Below are 21,011 nucleotides of genomic sequence, written 5' to 3'. Positions count from 1 at the left end.
TGGTCAAATAAAGGAATATTGTGTGAAGCATTTGCGAAAATTTTCTTTTTATATCTCACCGTACTCTAGTCACATTGGGCAAGTTTCAGAGTCAGATTCAACTGTAACCAAGGTTTTATAATTCTGGCAGATTGCAGAATTAATTCATTTGTTGGATGCTGGGATAATTACTTGTGTTCTCACAACAAAAATAAAAGTCATCCTTTGCACATGTGTGACACGTATAGCTCCAAAGCTAAAGCTATTTCTGATGAAAACATTTTGATTTACATCCCCTTTCATTCGGTTAGTAAGTCATTTAATATTTATTACTGGTCTGAAATGACTGGCGAAGATCCGATTGATGGGTAAAAATAGTTAACCAAAACAAGTCCTTTTGATTCAATTCATCACAGAACTCTCACATGAGGTGACTGTCTTTGAGTCATTTTTTTATATTCAAATTGATTAAAAACAAATGTCCAATACTTACCATTTTCTGGATTTTCTGATACTTCTCTATTCTTAGTCGCATTTGTAACCAGTTCTTAAAAGATTAAAGAAATACGATGTGGATACACGCACAGTATCTGATCGATAACGAGATCCCATTTGTCGCAGAAGAGCATATTTCGGCGAATATTCAAAGTTATTTTATTGAAGAAAGCATCTTTAAAATTCTAAACATGGGATATTTAAAAAGAATATATCAAATAATGTTGTGATGAATATAAAAATATCCTCACTAGTAACTCTCTATATCTGCATCCGGGAGAATATCAACTATCAAGGAAAGGGCAAAGTTGATGAAACTACGATGAAGCAGGTATTAAAAGTCAAATATAGACACTTGATACTACTGTTTTGCATATCATGCATTCGTCGAAATGACAATCTCTGCGGTGTGTATCATCCCTTAGTATACAATCTGACTTCATCCCATCCCTGTCAAAGACACATTTGATGCGAAGTTCACCAGTAATAAAAGAAACAGAATTTAGAGTAACCTAGTAAACAGTGCACTGAAGTAGAGAAACGTGCAAGTATGGAAATTAATTGGAACGTACACCGGTAAAGATTATGTAAATGTTAAAAGGCAATAAAACCAAAATAGTCTATTCACAATTGCAAATGTTGAACCTTGGTTATCATGGTTCAAAATCAGTACAGTTAAAATCACAAGTCATGTCCGCTAATTTTAAAATAAGACCATCAAGCTTGCAAGAATGTAATTAAATACAAAATCTGGACCGAATTAATTTTGTATGGGCAAGTATCATAATTATTTTCATTCACTGAATATTACAAGAAGTATTTTAAGAAAAAAAAAGTTTTGATAATCAACTCATTTTCAACAACACCATTGATGGAAGAGGATTAGCGATAACAGTAGTTCTGAAACAGTTATGGTGGAGTGTTAAAGGGCAGATGAACGCTATTAGAACCAAATAAAACCAACTACAAACAATTACGAGAGTGTCTTAAGTGTAAAGCCCTTATCCATACAATTGTAAATTCAGGCGTATTAGCTATATACAGATTTTCAATATGGCAACATTTAGGTTTTATCAGATTCATTTTAATACTGCAACACGATACATAGTTCAAGAAAGTAAATATTTTCCCTCTTTTGTTTTAATAAAGATCGTATAGGAATCAATTCTGAAAAAGTCACTTTTGCAAGATGTCTGTATTTTTGAGATCTTTTTGTTATAAATGCAACCGGTGTTTTTAAACAAAAACCACAATGACACAATTGTATGAATGGCCTTGCCGTTGTGGTATGCTCTGTTGGATACCATTTTCATTTAGAATAATCTGGACATCACGATAGGTCTCTAATTGAAAGAGTCATACTACTATGATAATCAGGAGGAGTAATAATAACAAGAGTTTTAAGATGGATGTCAGATTGGCCAAAACTGAATACCAGATCATAACTATTTTAATGTAGAACCAACACGTAATCATAAGAACTAATTTAGTGAAAACTTCTTGTTGATGTGATCATCTTTGATGAAGGGGTAATGATGATAAAATGTTCCAACCGGCGGTGGGAATATTTGATGCCCAATGGGAGCCCTTTAAATTTAGAACTATCTAGATCTTGGAATTAGTATCCAGTAGGAGTAGCAACATCAGTCTAAGGGAATGTTCGGACAAATGTCCAGGCATTGTTCAGCACTTCGTTATCTACCTATACTAGAATAATCCTGGTCAAACTTATGTACCTCCATTTATTGTGAGGTGTTTCTGTCATGACAGCAAAGAAAAGAAATACCAACGTTCAGAATATTTAACTAGTAGAACTTTTTCCCTTGTATATATGAACTCACTTTCAGCCACATTGCCAGTCTGACTTTCCTCCTGTACAGCTTTCGACTCCGACGAAATGGTTTCTGAATAAGAAAGCAAACATGAAAATACAGTTGCACTTATGACGCAGTATCATAGACAACGACGTTTAGACACGAGCAGGGTAAATCTAATGTCAATTATATAATAATTATTAGACGCTACTGCATTAGTTTCCTTAGCTGAGATATAAATCCATGTGTGCAAGCTGACAAGAAAAACAAATTCCAATCCCTTAGTCAAATTTGTAAGGAATGTTCAAGAACAATAAAACAGAAAGAACCTAGTTTCTATCTGACTAATATATTTACATCAGTAAATTCATATATGCCATTCATTCGCCTTATCGTTTGAAGATATTACTCTTAGGACATCACGGTTCGAAACATTGCTATTTTCAATTCATTTATAGCCAACTAAGCATCACAATATACTGCTTTACAAACACTCTGCAATCATGACAATCCAGTCAGGAGCAGTTGCAATAACAATATTTTCAAGATAAATGTCATATCAGCGACTTTTTTGTGATATTACAGTCAACTGGACATTCAAAGAATTCTTTTAAAATATCTTCATTTTAATCAAGACTTTGCATGATGTTTTGTCATAAAAATTACAAATATCAGACGTATTGGTAAAAATTGTGTCATAGTTTAAACAAACATATTCCAATTAATGACATCGCCATACACTAAATAGTTACATCTATCTTCTGTTAGCATTCAAATTACTGACAAGATTTAATGAAACACATTTGAAATTTACGCAGAAATTCGTAGAACAAGATAAATATTAAATTCCAAAATTATTTTGCACACTATGAGGGACGTAACGTTCGTGCTAAACGTTTAATGTCTCAAAATCGGATACTTTTATTGCATATCCTGTATATTCACAATGTTGCAAGGATAGCACATTTTGTTTACCTAATTCATTATACATGTCGTACAAAGAAATCACAGATATTTATTTTATGATTTATCCACATGATTCCAATTTATAAGAGCTTGACCACATACACGGCATTTTTTTTTAAATTGGCAATGGAGAGGGATGTCTGGCAAATTTCTCAGCAGAGTTTTCTGTAATAAACAAATCTTTTTGTGTGAAGTTCTTGCCAAAATAAAAAGGAAAGTGAAATAATTTGTTTGAAATTGGTGAACTAATTCAGTTCAAGTTCTAAGTTCATCTAAAATACAGAAGAAATAGTACAAGTGACAAAACTGGTTTCAAGGACTTTAGATTTTCTATCAAACTTCATGCTAGTTAAGTAGCGTCTTTTCATGTCCAGTGGGATGCACGTTTCATTTCAAGCTTACAGAACACGTTTTGATACTAAGCAGAGGCTCCTTTCATACGTTATTCTTCAGGGACAAACAAAGAGTATTATCGCATGCAGGTATTGCTGATAAATCCATTACGTTATGGCAAGATGTAATATGCACATAACTGTCCCATTCCACGGAGTGATAAAGTGTAAGTGGTTTTAACATCATGTTTCTCCTAACGAAACATGTGACTAACCTGAAATAAGAGGAGAAAGTTTTAAAAAATTACTCATCCTAACATTACCTCCATGAGACTATGCAATGAGACAGTGTGTACAAGAAATAAAAGCATCAATGCTATGGATGAAACAAAGGACACTAACATTTAAATTATATAAAACAAACAAACAAAATAGAATACGAATCAAGTTAAACTACAAAACAATAATGTTAAAACAGTATGTCAACTGAAATTTGTCAAATTCATTATTATTCACTTGAAACGTTCTCTAATGCATTTCATGATCTTTAGAGAAAAAGTTAAAATGGCATCAATATACACTTATAACCAATTAAGGATTACAATATTCATATATTGATCCTAATATTAAATATATTAAGTAAAATTGTTTCTTGGGCATTTTAGGTATCACGACATCGTAAAAGCAATGTGATATGTTCCTTGATAGTGCTGAAATTGCAGCACAGAGATTCCTTTGGTGGTTTGCAATACGTCTTTGCCGAACCGAAATAAGATAAAGTTATGTACAATGCCAATCATATGGAAATAAACTTTGACTAAATTGGTGTTTCAAAAATACGGACTGAGTGCAACTTATAATAGGTTCGATAATTTGGAAAGGTTGGAGACGTATCGTGAATGGCATCAACTTCTATACTATATCCCTGCATATACAAGTTTTCATAAAGATACGTCATGAATTACATGTTAAATATATGTAGCATGTTCATCAGGTTATGTGAATAAAAAAGGATATTTAGAAAACTTTAGGATTGGTACCGGAACTCCTCCGAGCTGAAATTCTTGTACTTACATTGCGAGCTAACAAATTTACAAAATAATGTCCACTCCAGTTACTGTGACCTTTGTATTTAACCATTTCGCCAAAATGTAACAGGATTTTTCATTGAAACCATTCATATTTTTTTCATTCGATGCCCCAAAATCAACAGGATTATTAATTATGCGAAATGCAAGCCTGTGATAAAAACGTAAATTAAAGAGTGAAATTGTTTTATTTCAATCGCAAATGACGCTGACCTTTCATCAGCTAATGCCACAATCATAGAAGGTTATCACCTGTCCAAAATGCAAGCCATTTACGGCAATTCTTAATTGCAGATTTTGAAAACTCGAGTTGTTACTGTACGGAAAACATTTTCTTGTTTGTGTCATAGAGACCCTGACTCCAGAACGTCTAACCCTCAAATTGACAGGGTTCATTCTTTACCTAAAGTTATTATTTCCTACCGATGAACACCAGTAGACAGTAGACATCTTCAGCTTTTATATTGAGACTAAAATATAAACAGGCATATGGATGGACAACATACCCAGTGCTAACGAATTCAATAGCCTGATGACTGGGACCCTCTAATTTCAGATCGGGCACCTCCTATATTCTAAACGATGTTCCCTTTGGGCTTGTTGAAAATATATAACTATTTGCAGCTGAACATTTTGATCGCGCTGATGAAATGTGAACATTTGTGTTTAAATTGCTGAAGAACCACACGTTACTAACATTTATTCCCTTGTGTGCACCTGATAAAGATCGTCTACGTGTCTTGCTTCTATCAAAGGACAAAGTTTGTGTACAAAGTGAGACCTATGACCTAGCGATGGAAAATAGATTGCTGGAGTTGCCCACAATTAGCACTCACTCGGTTTTAAATAACATGTGACTTAATCAGCCCTACCACACAATATTCAAACACCATGTACCGCACAAATGGTTTATTTTTTAAATCTACCGCTTTGTGAAAGAATGTTTTAAAGAAAAGGTTAAAGAAAGAAATTCGTTTACACTTTCTATGTATGCATTACAAACTCCAGCCAGAATCAGCCTACTGGGTAGTGGAAAAGTTCAATTAGTTGTGGAATCTGGTGAAATGGTCTAGGTCTGATTAATGTCATTAAGGCTAGCATGTCTACACAACAAGGAGTTATTGTTGCAATCATGAAAACTTGGCTATAAATATGATGCTTTTTCACAATACATGGATCAAATGTTATTCATGATGATTTTTAATCTTTGATTAAAAACCGCGTGTTCTTTACTCAGGCAGCAAAATTGCAAGAACACTTTTGATTTGATTGTCTTGTTTACTTGCTACTGCTTATTTCAAGATTACTCAAGTTAAAATTGTATAGAAAATACATGAATTGTTCCTTGGACCCTCCCTTGTTCAGAATCAAACTAGTATAAGGCCAAACAGGCTACAAATATTAAGCATTACCAATTCAAAACATTAGAAGTGTAAACAGAGATGAATATTACTGTCAGATTAGTTGTCTTGCCCCATTTTGCCCCTTTGGGATCAGACTAATCGCCATAGCCTATATTATCCATGACTTAGCCAAAATAAAGCATACAATGTGCAACCAGCATTAATAATCCATGTTTATGGGGCTGCGTACAGTATCATTATAAATCTTGGTGCCGGTAGCCAGTATTGGGTCGATACTTCCGAGGCTATATAAGCTCGCTGCGTGATTATGCTATTCAGACACACATTTTATCCAACCGGTCGACCCTACATGCATTACATTCGGAGAAAGATAAGTTATTTTGACTTAATCTGCACAGAGTTAAAACAGCTATTGGTATTGAAAAATAACTGAAATATTTATAGTGAAAAAATATGAAATATCCGGTTGACCTAAAATTAATATTTATGTTTAGTAACTACGTATTGTGCGATATTAATTGATTATGGGAGGGGCCAATTACGTATTTTCCAAACTTTTTCTTAACGTTGAATACGTGTATCTTCATTTACACTCTGATCACAGAAGGGTAGCCATGACAGCTAATATGCCATACCATCAGACACAACACCGCTGATTCGAGTCAAACTTGCAGAGAAAATTTTTCTTTAATAAGTGAAAGTTAGATTTCATTCTGCAGAATCGATTTTGTAATGTACACGTGGCACACATATTTATTTATTAGAGCGCATTTTTGCGGAAACCGCCATGACATTGGACTACCATTTTGTCACGGAGGTGCAACTAGAATTTCGATATTAAAATCCAAACACAAACACCAAAACCAAAATTCGAATCCAAAACCGCAACTCAAAAACATTGAAGCAAGCACCTAAAATCCAAACCTCGTTCCACAAAACAACAAGCAAACAACTTGAAAAATACTGTAACCTGCATATCAAAAAGGGAAAACAGAGTAGCTATACAATGCGAGTTCATAGAACAAACCACAAATGTAATAAAATACAAATACTTTCATCCCCCAAATATATAAGCTGTTTTCCAAAATAGGGGTCTTCGTGTGCTAACATCTGCACCACTATATATTCTAAAAGAAAACGCATACAAGGGCCAGAGTGTCAAACAAACTTGTACACGTTCGCGGGTCCTTCTACATTTTTCGACGATGTGGACGTGTCTGGATACCTTAGCAGCACAATATATTGTATACACCAAAGGCTGCGCATTTGTACAATATGGTTTGGTGGATGTACCAGAACAGTTTTTGCCGATATCCTGGAGTGTTGAAAAATCTATTACAACAAACAACAATATCCAACCAAACGTTTGCATTCTGCATACAAGTCTTGGTAGCAGCACAGTTACAGTAAGAACGAACAACATACGCGCAGTTATAGTACAATGGACAATACAGCATATATAATACAAATACAGGCTAATGAGCTCGATCTTTATGGAATCTCAGAATAACTCCATTTCTGGTACTCAAATAGTTGCTGTATTTTTAGCAAAAGGCGATGTGTCTGAAATCCCTATGGAACAACTGCAGACGTGTTTGATAGATTTTGAACGACGACTACTCGCCCATGGATATGGACTTTACTTCATTGACTACACACCCGATTTTTCTGGTGTTCTCGATCGATAGTGTCTTGAACAATACATACTTGGTCAAGTGTTTATTAAGCAAAATCGACGACACATGTGTACAGTGCAATAAGTACAATTCTGGACAATACAAACGGTGTTGGAGAATACATCTCTCCATATCTACGAGACACTCGCGAATTATTTGGAGACAACCTAGCAGAATATGCCAACTGTCCAAACGTGCACCTACGAAAAGCATTTCTGCACCAGCATGTACAAGGGGTATCGCTGTATGCGTGTCGATACGCTCTCAGACTCAATTCAAGAACTTCATTAATTGTTGTAGAAGAGGTATTGCAATTGATATCCTAACAAAAACAGTTTGTTGTACACCTACCATCGCGACAGTGGGAAAATCTCACCAACGCGTTGGATTGTTGTATGGCGCTAGCCAATCAGCACAACTGCATAATCTACATAGCCTCGAATGAACATAAAAAGATCATCCGTTTTTCGGAGACAAGCATGGGTCTTGCAGAAGCGGATATCGAAGTCGAAAGCAAATTGGAACAGGCCATGATATAAGCATTGTCGGAGCTTTGTTTAGTTCCTGTCCTACTGACCGAGCAAATATACCTCCAGGGCACGACGATGATATATTGCTAAAACTCCTACGACGCTATACAAAAGACCAAGAAGCATGAACAATACTGGCCGTTTAAAATCCTCCAGTGAAAAGGCACGGTGCTCTAGACTACTTCCATATTCTTCGCATTTATTTTCGACTTGGTGTGATCGAAAGAGCCATGCTATCGGTATAGAAGTATCAGTCTGGCTGCTAGAAGAATTCGCAACTGATGGAAAGATTTTGCTTCTCTGACACAAAATAGACATAAGGGGTTGTTGGAGACTGCAGATGCAAGAACGTTGTAATTATAGCAACCCGAGACATTAGAAGCACTTGCTCAGTCGCGATTACAAAGAAAGGAGATAGAGGACTTGGAACAAACCCTGTTTGTCATCACAACTAAATATATTCCAAACGAGCTCTAGAAATGATATATGAAGCACCGTGGACAAAAAAGAAACAATACATCGTCCAAACAATCAAGCAAGGACGGCTAAGAGGATTGCGACGCAACAAGGATAGCACTGCTGCTGCGAAAGTTTTTCTATATGTTTATGGTTTGAACTATGAGTGGTATACACACACAGTTAGGGCCACAAAAGGTCTAGAAACCGTTCTACGTTTGTACGAAGAAAACCTAATACATCGTCGATCTTCTACATTATCAACTCGCAAACAACCTGGCATTTCCTACTAGAGATGATGGTTTGTGCTTGCTCCACCAGAACTAATGAGGGAAAACATTTTGGAAGAAGGTAGAAGTAGCAAAAGAGTAGGAACTGGGACATGTATGCAGGCTTATTGAAATCTTCGAATCAGCAATACAACGTGTGGGCTCCGTGGACCATATTACAGACGTACTGCGAATATAAAATGCAGAACGTATAAGCGCCAACAAACACAAATTACTACAAGAGTGTCGATATCTATGATGGTGAGTACTTCGGCCACAAATATGCATCAACTATATTTCGAGGCATACCCCTCACCAATCTGTTCAAGGAACTATGTCACAAAAAGTTTGTTTCCATCGGATTATATCTGCCAAATTGTCGATCGTACTATTATTCCGCTGCTTCCAAGACCAACTTTATTCACACAATGCAAACGTATAGGTGGTCATTAAAGGATATAGACAATTGATTTGGCAGACCGGTTGTATAGAGCACATTGCCTTCGATATCTACAATACCTTTGCGGCAAAGGTACACAAACAATTATACGTCGTCAACAAAAATTTAAAGACCAGTGAGTAGCTGCAAATGTGTGTGTCCCTCGTGCTCTTGCAGATTGTCGACGTTGGATATGTCCGGTACCAGATTGATATTGCATACATTGTCATGTATCATATGTAGTGCTACCGATGTTCACGCATAAAGACCCATACTTTGGATTATAGCTGTTGGCACGGCATCAATCATTATATATATATATATATATATATATATATATATATATCCTAGTTGACTGCTTTAATGCTCAAATGTTATGTCATATAAGATTTACTTGAAGATAGAAGTTCCTTTTTATTCAAATTTTTATTCTGTAATAAAGAATACATATTGCAAATTGGTCAACATTTTGGCGAGTTCTCTAAATCTCTCGCCTTTACCGATCAATGCAATCTCACCTCTGTCAGTCAGGGTTCGAGCCTTGTGCTTAACCAATGTCGTTACGTGAGAAAGTTTGTAAGTAGCATCCTGGGTGTCGACGGTTCTTACATTTTTGTTCCGAGTTATGGCTCCACCTATTATACTGGCGGCTGATGTATAGAATATCATTTGTTCAAAAATGGAGTTCAGCAGAATGTATTTCATAGCCAGATTTTTATGGAAACGTACCATGCATATTAAACCTTAATTGCTATCTCTCTTTCAGCAATATATCGGATAGGGACTTTAGTGACTATGGTATATAAATATTTATAAATATTAAATACTTTTAATATTTATTTTGCCATTATAATAATACTTTCTGTGTTATTAATTTGGTTAACTATATTCTCAGTAAGAATATGCCTTCAATATTTCCTACAAGAAAAGCTAGCTTAAATTTAGGTGTGTTTTAGTTCTTAGACTTAGAATGAACACTTTGTCAACTATTAAAATTAGCAAATTGTATTTCATAGGAATGTAAAGGGCAATTTTATCTTTATTAATATAAATTTTATTGCATAGGATGAATAATACACACACACACACACACACACACACACAAACACACACACGCACACCCACCCACAAATATATATATATATATATATATATATATATATATATATATATATATATAGAGAGAGAGAGAGAGAGAGAGAGAGAGAGAGAGAGATAAAGCACAGTCAAAATATATAAATAAAATCATATAGGTAAAATTTATCTTAAATATGTATGGATCTTGATTAAAATATGCAACGTAAGAGTGAAGAATAAATCGTAATAAGACGATGGCTTGCATATATATTGGACGATGTTTTAATATAATTATGATATTGATACAATGATGAAATATTATGCATGTTTCAACACAATATAATTCATATCGAGGAATACTTTATAAAGATAAATACTGGCAATCATACGTGTGTTGATTAAACGTACCGTCAAATGCAGGCATCTATCCTCGATTTAAAGAGTTAGTTATGCCGTAATTTAATGCTAAGGTTCATTTTGACACTGTTGTCTTGTTTATATCCTGACCAACTGTGTACATTAGATAAAGGCGTTAAGTGACGAGTTAAGACAAATAATGTTGCCAACTAATATGTGAACAAACGAATATGTTGACTAAGTCATTAAAACCGATTAAGCCCTCTTATTTGCACAAACATTTGCGAAAATCTAGCAACGTGGGAATTCCTTCCTGCTCCTCACGCGTATGGTAGTTCAAACATAAGTCTTGAATAGCAGCATTTTCTCAACACATCTTCAACACACGTAGTGTGAGCAACCTCTGTCTCTCTTTCCCTCTGTCTCTCTGTCTGTCTGTCTGTCTGTCAGTCTCTCTATCTATCTATCTATCTATCTATCTATCTATCTATCTATCTATCAGAAACCTTAGATGAAAGAAACAAAGATAATGAAATAATATCTTTATTTGTGTATTTGACATACGGATTGCTGCATAAAATGTGACACTTCATGACTCCTTCCAAAACTAAACGGGTCATTTATGTCCTACATTCGGTAATGTGAGGGAAAACAGAGAACATGGAGAAAATAAGTGGAATTTTAGATTTTTTTTGACATTCACATTGCATAGTCAGTACTTCTACAGCACAATCTCATTGATCTCAAGGACCCATATAACTTGTAGTCTCGACATTACCACTGCGATGGACTGACCTGCTCATGATCGTCAGATGTCTCCTTTTTTAAACGTAACAGTGTACTATTTTACTTGACAAGAAGTGTGTTTGAAACCCATATCATGCTTATCAAAATATGCCCTCTATTTTGTGATACCTTCTCTACATTATTCACCACCTAACGGACTACCCTGTTATCAGAAAGATGTATTCCGTATAATGTTAATTTCATGGTAAAATATTATGTCCATTTTACTAAATTTCGTTAATTTCAATTTATATTATCTTTCCTTCATTTCAGCATTGTGCACTTGAAAATATAAACATATGAGTGGAAGGCATATTGTTTACTTAGCCAAAATAAATGTGAATTAAACATTACAAGATAATACGTCATAAATTACACCAAATCTGACAAAATTTTGAAATTACTTAGAAATGAGTCAGTTATCCATACTAATGAGTGAGGTATCCATACTAATGTGGTGTAATTGTGTGTATATATATATATATATATATATATATATATATATATATATATATCATACGCTTGGGGCGCCTGTGCGTCATACGCATAGTTGAGAACTGTTGCCTTTTCGGAAGTCATAGATTGATAGATAGATAGATAGATATATTAAATTTGTGCTTGTTAACATTATCAGATATTACAAAACGCAGAGACTAATATATCAATGTGATGTAATCTACCCAATAATCATTAAACATGTACTGTTGATGGTTAATTGACAGGATTACATAAGAATCCACTCATTATCATAAATAATATTAAGTTCCCTAATTACTAAGTTAAATACTCTTGCAAACAACGAAAACGAGCTTTATAAATCTTTTATTTATTTATGTATTTACTGCTGAGAATGAAGATATTGAAAAGTAATAACGATAGTGGCAGTTGGTACCAATGCAATCTAAACGTTTATATTTGTCCTCTTTTGAGTTGGGAAAAAAAGTTTGCAGTATATGACCAATTTTTACGAAATGGGGTTTTATATTAACCATAACGGTTTTATTCAGTTAAATGTATAGTGTCAGTGTTAGTATACATAAAACAAAATTTGGTTTATTTTGGATTACGGCTGTAACATTACGAATATATTTATTTAGCTCTATCGTAATATCGATATGAGATCTGGAGTGCCATTGAACATTATGTTATTTAAAATGTATTCATTCTATCAGACAATTTTTTTTTACATTTTCGTAATGATGTAAGCCGCGAAAATTGAAAACTCTACCTGAATTTAGTCTATAGGAAATGATCTTCATGCTTGTTGACTGGTCCTCTGTGGTCTCTAAAACAGCAAAGTGCACATGCGTAGACGGTAATGTTTATGTCAATCATTATAAATTTTCACCAAATCTGTAACGTGTGAACAAAGCATCATGCATTTGGTACAACAGGTATCGTGACGATGCGTTAGTTCATGTCGCATTTTTGGTTGCAATATACGCTTATGCTCTATAAACTTATATGTAGCAATTAGAAGCAATATCACGACGACCTTTAAATACTTAGATATTGTCAGATAATTGTCATTTCTTAATATCCCAAAATTCATGTTTTACTTTTTCTCTTTCAACGGCAAAGCTCACATTTAAATTGTTTATCTCCAGGTATACGCTTGTGCATCTTCAACTTTCAAAATTATATTTATTATTTATTATCTACATTTGTTTAACAACTTTCCACTCGGTACCGATCAATACAACACTGCAAATCATATGTTAATCTAAAATACCTTCAACTATGACTTCACAGTAAACTTTTTGTCATAGCTTCACCGGCATTTCTTTGAGAAGCTGGACTATAAACAAAGCAACGTGCAATGGAGCACATATTTCACTTCTGGATCATCACCAAGAGGTTTTATTATCCACTATGCACTGTCGCCGAAATACGCATAGACAACCATAATTTACGCGTATGTTCTAAAGAATGAACAATTACATTTAAATCCATACAAAGAATGCCTAAATCTAACTCTTGTATCACCACCAAAATGAGTGAGGAAAATTGTTCGAGAAATAGATTAGGACTACATTCGTGGGTGCTGAACTGGAAGTACTAATTGTGACCTGATTCCATTTAGAATCAGAATATTCATGAGAATATGAGCTGAGGGTGTTGTTGTCTGTGTGTAGTTCGGCAAGAGTCATAGTGCGTAATAAGGCCTTGGTGATGATCCGGAAGTGAGATTTGTGTTCCTTTGCATGCTGCTCTGTTTACAGTCCAGCCTCTCAAAAGATGCAGGTGAACCTTTGACAAGAACTTCACCGTATAGTCATCTTTGAAGGTATTTTAGATTAACATACGATTTGAATTGATCGTCACACACAGGAACGGTCAATACTGAAAAACAAATGTAGAGAACATACAGTAAAACTAATTGTGTTCTGTGTCATGTCAGGGCGCTATTGATTAAACTTCAAATTTCACGACTTGTGTATACTCATTGTACCAATTAGATATTTAATTAGAATTTTTTGCTCATAAATTCACAGAAATCGTATATGTTGGAGACGGCACTCATTATTAGCAGCGATGTGTTCCTACACCATATACAAGTTGCGATGGGGGATTTTATTTTTCAAAGCTTGTCAGCGAAAATCTCTAAATTATGTGCTAGCACATAATAGTGTTTGTATAATATGGACAGTAAATGTAACATCCAATAGATTGTATGACCTAATGTCGCATATAGATCCTGAGACAAACACATGGAAGAAAAAGCATGTCTACAGACTGACATTAATGGTGAAGTTGAGAAGTCTGACTATTCTAAAGGAGCTCAACGCATCTCATTTATGCCACAATAGTTTGTGTGCAAATGTGGATCACCTGATTCTAGAACCTCATTCCGTTAACAATAATAGGCAGTGCTGCAAAAGTTATGGGCATTGCATTGGCCATGGTTACTTTCCAAAGTGCATGATGAAGTTGAAATTGTACCATGGATTAATACAGGCGTCGTGATATATCATATACACCCACCACATCTATATCGAAATATGTCTGGCATGGAAGAAGAAAGGACGAATGGGTAGATGGATGGATGGATGTGTTGAGTAAGAAGGAGAAACGAAAGAGTGTGGTCTTTATTTAAGTAGACCATGCTGGCATGGCAGTTCTGTATTAAATACTGTCCTTCATTCCTTCCTTCTTTCTTTCCTTAAGCTAGCAAGTCCTGTCATGTTTATTATATTTTGGAACTTTTAAGCTTTTTTATTTTGCTATTTAATTTCGTTATTTGTGTCTTCATATTCAGAGAAAACTGTTTCGACCTCTCCATATGTCTTGTCAGATGGTATTAAGTAACACAACTGCACATAACATACGTTGTGTTACCTACGAATTTCCTTACTACAGTTTTCCCTTCTGTACCATGTGTTATTCATGGTGTCTTTGAATACTGTCATTTTGCACATGGAATTAATATAATCTTTTCTATATGCAGTGTTTATTGACTCATACTAAACCTGTGCATAGGATTGACCGCCCTTGGAGTCTAGCAGTCCGTTGCAATAGTCAGACTTTATATTGCCTTGCCGAGTCCTGTACCTCAGATGGGCCTTTATCATATTTGTCCTGTACCTCAGATGGGCCTTGATCATATTTTCTCGTCTTGCTAGAATACGTTGTCTGCTTTGTAGACACTTTTGATACAACTGATGATAAGTGCAGTCTTTATGCATCGTATTCAGTGATCTGATAGTACTTGTTGAAAGTTTACCTCCCAAGTCTGTCACTTTTGCTTTTAGGGATGATCCCAGGCTGGTATTAAGTCTGTGTATTGCTGAGTTCACTCATGCCTCGAAGTTTCTGGAATAGTTCACATTTGTAGGTAATGAAACATTGATTAGTCGAATCACAGCCTCACATTTCTGTGTGTTTGTGTTCAGTCGAGGTCTTTCTACACTATTGCAGGAGAGTTTCATTTTCAGAACTTTTAGCAGGATATTCTTATCATTCACTGTCATTTTGAGATGAGTCACTTGATGATGGCCCAGGTATGCTGATCGCATCCACCAGCTGATAATATTTCCTCCCCGACAGACCTTTGGATAATGCCGGCATTTCGAGAAGTCTTCTGAATAACAGCACAGAATGGAATCCAGTACTTCGGGATGTTAACGTTGCATTTTTGTAACATCACCACTATTTTCCTTCATCATTTGCTTGAAGATCAAACAGCTGACTGCTTCAATGTCTTGGCTGACAATTTTCTGTTTGAACCTTTTTCATTGTCGTGTTCTTATTCATGGAAACATGTTTTCACTTAATATTGCAGAATTATACCGTTTGAACTAACGCCCCAAATGGAGGTGATACGACAGTCCTTCTTTTTCCCCACATTAGATGCAGAATGTTATAACTATCTTGGAAGCCAGAATCAGTCTGTTCATCTCCATATGTTGTTGCATGTCTAATCAAATTTTGTTTGCAGCAAAAACGTTTTGCCCATTTCTCTTGTCGTTTCATACTTTGAATGTGGTACAACTGGTGACAGATTTGCAGTGCAGTCAAAGAGGCCTCCTGGACATTGCACATCAATAACTTTCCCCTTCAGCTATACTCCAGTCCAACACAGTTCGTTTCCTATTGTAGTCCCCACAATGTATTGTTTCTCTGTAACAGTTTCACAGGTAATTCCAACAGCTTGCGATGCAATTTGACCAGTTTTATTTTCCTGTCCAAAGCTAATGACATTGTATCTTGCGTCAAAAGCAACATATATTTGCTCCGGATGCTGAACACCAAGCATGATATTAACCTGTCTTACTACTTTCAGCTTGTCTGTCATATCTATTTTATTGAGCTCCACAGTTGTTTTGCCTACAGTGTTGAAGGCCCTTTGCATATATGTTCTGCTAGCTGGCGGAATGTCAGTGGCTGCAACACCATGACAAGTATCTAGCCCTAGTGTTGCTCATTGGTGTATTTTGTTGTCCAACTTTAAACATTATATTTACAGCAGCAGGATTTCGCTCGTGTTTATTTCTCCTCATACAACGTATACTCTGGTGACTTACATATGCAGTTTTTACACATCATAATATACTTCCAAGCAAGTCCCCATTTTCTTTCATTAGCAATTTGGAACTCTGGTCTGCCATATATGTTGACTTGAATACCATGGCGAAGAATGATATGATTCCACGTTTCAACATGTTTTCTCTTCATACAGATCATACGTATCCCATCGTACTCATCCAATTCAGTCTCTTTCATGTCCAGTTTTGCTTTGGATGATGGTCGTAGAAATATTGCAGACCCAGGTGTTGCATTACAGTCTGGTGCCTGAATTGGCTGGAGACCACAGTTGGTCGGCTTTGTCACTGCTATGAGAGAGATCTTGTCTGCATCCGTTATTCTGGTCACTGGAACAGATGTAGCACTGGAACTTGATATAATATTGTCAGTCAGATACGTGACTCCTTTGTTATTTGGTATATATCCAGGATTAAAAACGTTGTCTTCCTCTTCTTATACAACTTCATGGTTTCAGTTACAATAACTGCATGTAAATACAAGAAGCATCCTCTCTCTGTGACTTATATAACTAGGAAAAGGCATGCTAGATTGGTTTCAGAGAACTACACCAAATCTTCAATACTATTGGAAGCCTAGCATTTGAGGACTCCTCCACTTAATGTGTGTAAATGGTGTCATGTACTTGGTTAGTACCCCTAGCTAGAGTATTTAGATGCTACTAGATTTCAAGTGCTACCTTTGATGACAAATTATGGTTTAATTGCTCCACACCTGATAATGACAACCATTGATGTTCACAATAAAGAAAAGGAGAAAACTTTGCCATATACTAAAATTTGTCAACTTCAGTTTTAAATTGTCATTAAAATTGAAGTTAAATTTAAATTTTTAAATACAAATATATGTCAGTTTTTAACATTACATTTTCTAGAAAGGTTGAACAGTCAAGTTTAATATCTTGTTCTTTCCAGATTGGTGTTCGGATTCAAAACTAACTAAAGATTTTTGGACGTGTTTATCCTGATTAGCAAAATCACAATTAAACTCTACGTTTCGTACATTTTTTCATTCGATCATTTGCAATCAGCTTGTACTTGTGTTACAGTGGTGTCAGCTAAAAGCCTGTAACTGTCCTACTCATGGATGAAATTCCTTTAAACTTTGCGGCAGGTTTAAGAGACACTGATTTGATTATGGATGGCAGTTTTGTTCATTGAGGTGAAATTGTCTAACCCTGTCAGGAATCGGGTCGCAATTAGTACTTCCAATTTAGTACCCACGAATGAAGTTATAATCTAGATTTAGAACATTGTTTCCGTTGGCATTTTGGTGGTGACAGAAGAGTTATATTTATGCATGTTTTGATACGGATTTAAAGGTAATTGTTTATTCATGAGATTATGAGCTCAGGGTGTGGCTATCCGTGTGTATTTCGGTGACAGTGCACAGTGAGTAATAAGGCATTGGTGATGATCTGGAATTGAAATCTGTGTTCCATTGTATACAGGGCTTATTTAGTAGAAACAAATATTCTACACAATTTTATTTCTTGAAGGCATTAGCATACTCAGACAAGTATATATTGAGTATATATTGGTAAAACAAATTAACTATATTAATTGTTTTCAGTGTTAGCATATAACAAAAGCATTAAATAATCCACTATAAACTGATACAACATGAATTCAGAGAACGAATATTAACATACAGTGTTTTATACAAAGATTATCAAATATATATCTTAAAGTTCCATAAAATTAAGACTATAGATGTATGGTATCAAAGTGTGATATTGTAAGGAACCCAATTTTATTTTTTTATTCTACACATTATTTGTTATTTTTAGAATACAGTACAATATGAAATAAATGACAGATTTTATATAAATCTCATAAAGGTACTGCAATACTCAGAATGGTATACATACAAAAAAAAAATGTAAGAAAAGCACTAAGACACACACACGCACACACACACACACACATATATATATATATATATATATATATATATATATATATATATATATATATATATATACATTCTCTTCTTCAAAGAAAGATTCATAAAATGCATTTCATCTTTCAAGAGAGACAATACCACCATTTTAGTTCATTAATCATTTTCTTCATTTGAATTATTTCAGGGTCCATACTGCTATGATAATTAAGATGAATCATATTGTATTGAGTTAAATCTTAACCCTGGTAGTGAAAAAGCCATATATATATGGTTTAAGGTACCTTAATCTATATGCATATCTTTTATGTATAAAAACAAACTTATTTTTTTATGTAATTGTTGTTGTTGTTGTTGTTGTTATTAATGCCATTTATCAGCACACGATAGACTATGCATGGCAGCCAGTATTAATGATGGAGGAAGAACTCGAGAAAATCCCGGGAAGAATCACCGACCCATGAAAAGCTACTGGAAGCTTTCTCACATACCCACATTAACCAAATCCAAGATTCGAACCCACGCAGACAGAGGGGAGATGGCAGTGATCCGTAACGGAGAGCGCTTTAGACTATTCGGCCACTCGGGTCCCCAATTTTTGTAATACCAACAAAAACAATAATTATATTTCTCCATTTTCACAACTTCTTTTATCATTTAACAAAAGTATGTAATGTTTATGATAATTGATTGTAATATATCAAAATTTATTTGTCATGTGCTCTGTATATGTAGGACTATTGGAGCATAGATCCAGTGACGTCAACAGCATTATTTCTTCTGTTATGTGATGTCAAGGGATAGATTTCTCATCCTTATGAGCTTCTTTCATCTTTGCAGCAATGCAAAATATGTCGCCACAGGTAATATAAACAAAATTAAATGTTTAACACTTCTGAAAGCATGTTATGTCTGAATCATATTATATAATAAAAAATTAATTATTAGATAACTAGTATAATACATAAGTATGTTGATTTGGTTGAAATATAAATTATGTTATAACATTGTCCCAAGAAGAATGACATGAAATAAAATGTGAACGAATATATATTTTTAAAAAATCATATTTTTAAATAAAAGAATGTTGCATTTAATATTATTATTTTGTAGAATACTGTATAATGTTTATTTCAGGTGTCTCTAGTTACAATCCAGCCAGAAAACTTGGCTGTATCTTTAATAACATAATCAGTAGATTTCGTTGTGTTTTTGTACCAAATATATACCTGTCTTTGGATGAGGGGATGATCCCATGGAGAGGGAAACTGTCATTCTGGGATTATAATCCTGATAAACCCATACAGTATGGGATTAAGTCCTATATGATCCGTAACTCTACTAATGCTCCAATTTTATATTGTATGTTGGTAAAAGTAATACACCTGTAAGTGAAAATGGTAAAACATATGACCTGGCTATTGACATGATGTGCAACCTTTTGGGACAGGGTTATACTTTGTTTATGGACAGTTAATATTCATCTCCCAGACTGTTCCTAGACCTATGAGAATTAGGAACAAGTGCCATTGGGACTGTTCAAAGCACTAGATGAGTGATTCCACAAACTATTAAAGACAAGAAACTTACAGTTCAACAAGAGACTTACACAATGCACACTGGTCCATTAGTAGCCATGAAATACAATGATAAAAAGAAGTCATTCTCCTTGTTACAACAGGGACAGTACAGAATATTCAGACTGGCAAAAGTGACCAGAAAACTGGCCTAGCTATTGAACGGCCAGATATAGTCAAGTTTTATGATAAATATGGGGGGGGGGGTAGATAGATCAGATCAAAGGGTATTGTATCAATGCTTTAATTTGAGAACACTCAAAGCTTTCTTTCATATACTCAATTCAACATTTTTAAATGCTTATATAATATATAAAATATCACCTACACATGTAAAATCGCATCATTGTGTCTTTAGATGAAATTTAATATCTCAGATTGCTGAAACTGCTGGTTTTGTTGCATAAATCAAAAGAGGGATAATCAGATCATCTTGAGAAGTCGTAATGAGGCTGGAGGGTCAACATTTTGTATGCAAAATCATTAATCAAAATTCTGATTATAATCAGAAAAGGTGTGTGCAGTTTGTGGTCCAGCAGAAAAGCAAATAAATGCCTCCAAAAGGATGCAGAAAAGGCAAGCTGGGAGAATTACTTTGTCTTACACATTGCTTTGAACTATACCATACAAAGAAGGAGTACATAATATAATACAAGAAAATGAGACTGACACAAAATAACAATGAATAAGACAATTTCATCTTAGATATGGAAGACACTTAAATATGAAGAAAAAAAAGTAAAGTATATAAAATGTTATAAAATATTTCAATGTATTGTAACACAAACAGGTGAAAAAGTGAGCACCACTATTACCACTGTCTATATCATATCAATATTACCACTATCTATATCATGTCTT

At 34.7% G+C, this 21,011-nt stretch overlaps 1 protein-coding gene across 1 annotated transcript in view; it reads right to left on the bottom strand.

Annotated features, from left to right (window-relative positions):
• Positions 1 to 19,848, bottom strand: part of LOC149786997 (uncharacterized) — a 61,445-nt gene extending 41,597 nt beyond the window's left edge. The window contains exons 1-3 of the mRNA XM_089976014.1: positions 19,803 to 19,848; positions 16,815 to 17,000; positions 2,316 to 2,378 (exon numbers count right to left, since the gene is read on the bottom strand). Coding sequence (XP_089832140.1) covers positions 2,316 to 2,378; positions 16,815 to 17,000; positions 19,803 to 19,848 — 295 coding nt within the window. The remainder of the gene's footprint in view (positions 1 to 2,315; positions 2,379 to 16,814; positions 17,001 to 19,802) is intronic.
• Positions 19,849 to 21,011: the final 1,163 nt, after the last annotated feature.

Source organism: Sinohyriopsis cumingii, chromosome 12 (genome assembly GCF_028554795.1).
Source record: "Sinohyriopsis cumingii isolate HCF-2022 chromosome 12, ASM2855479v2, whole genome shotgun sequence".
NCBI classification, from domain to species: domain Eukaryota; kingdom Metazoa; phylum Mollusca; class Bivalvia; order Unionida; family Unionidae; genus Sinohyriopsis; species Sinohyriopsis cumingii.
This window is presented reverse-complemented; position numbering and strand designations above follow the sequence as displayed.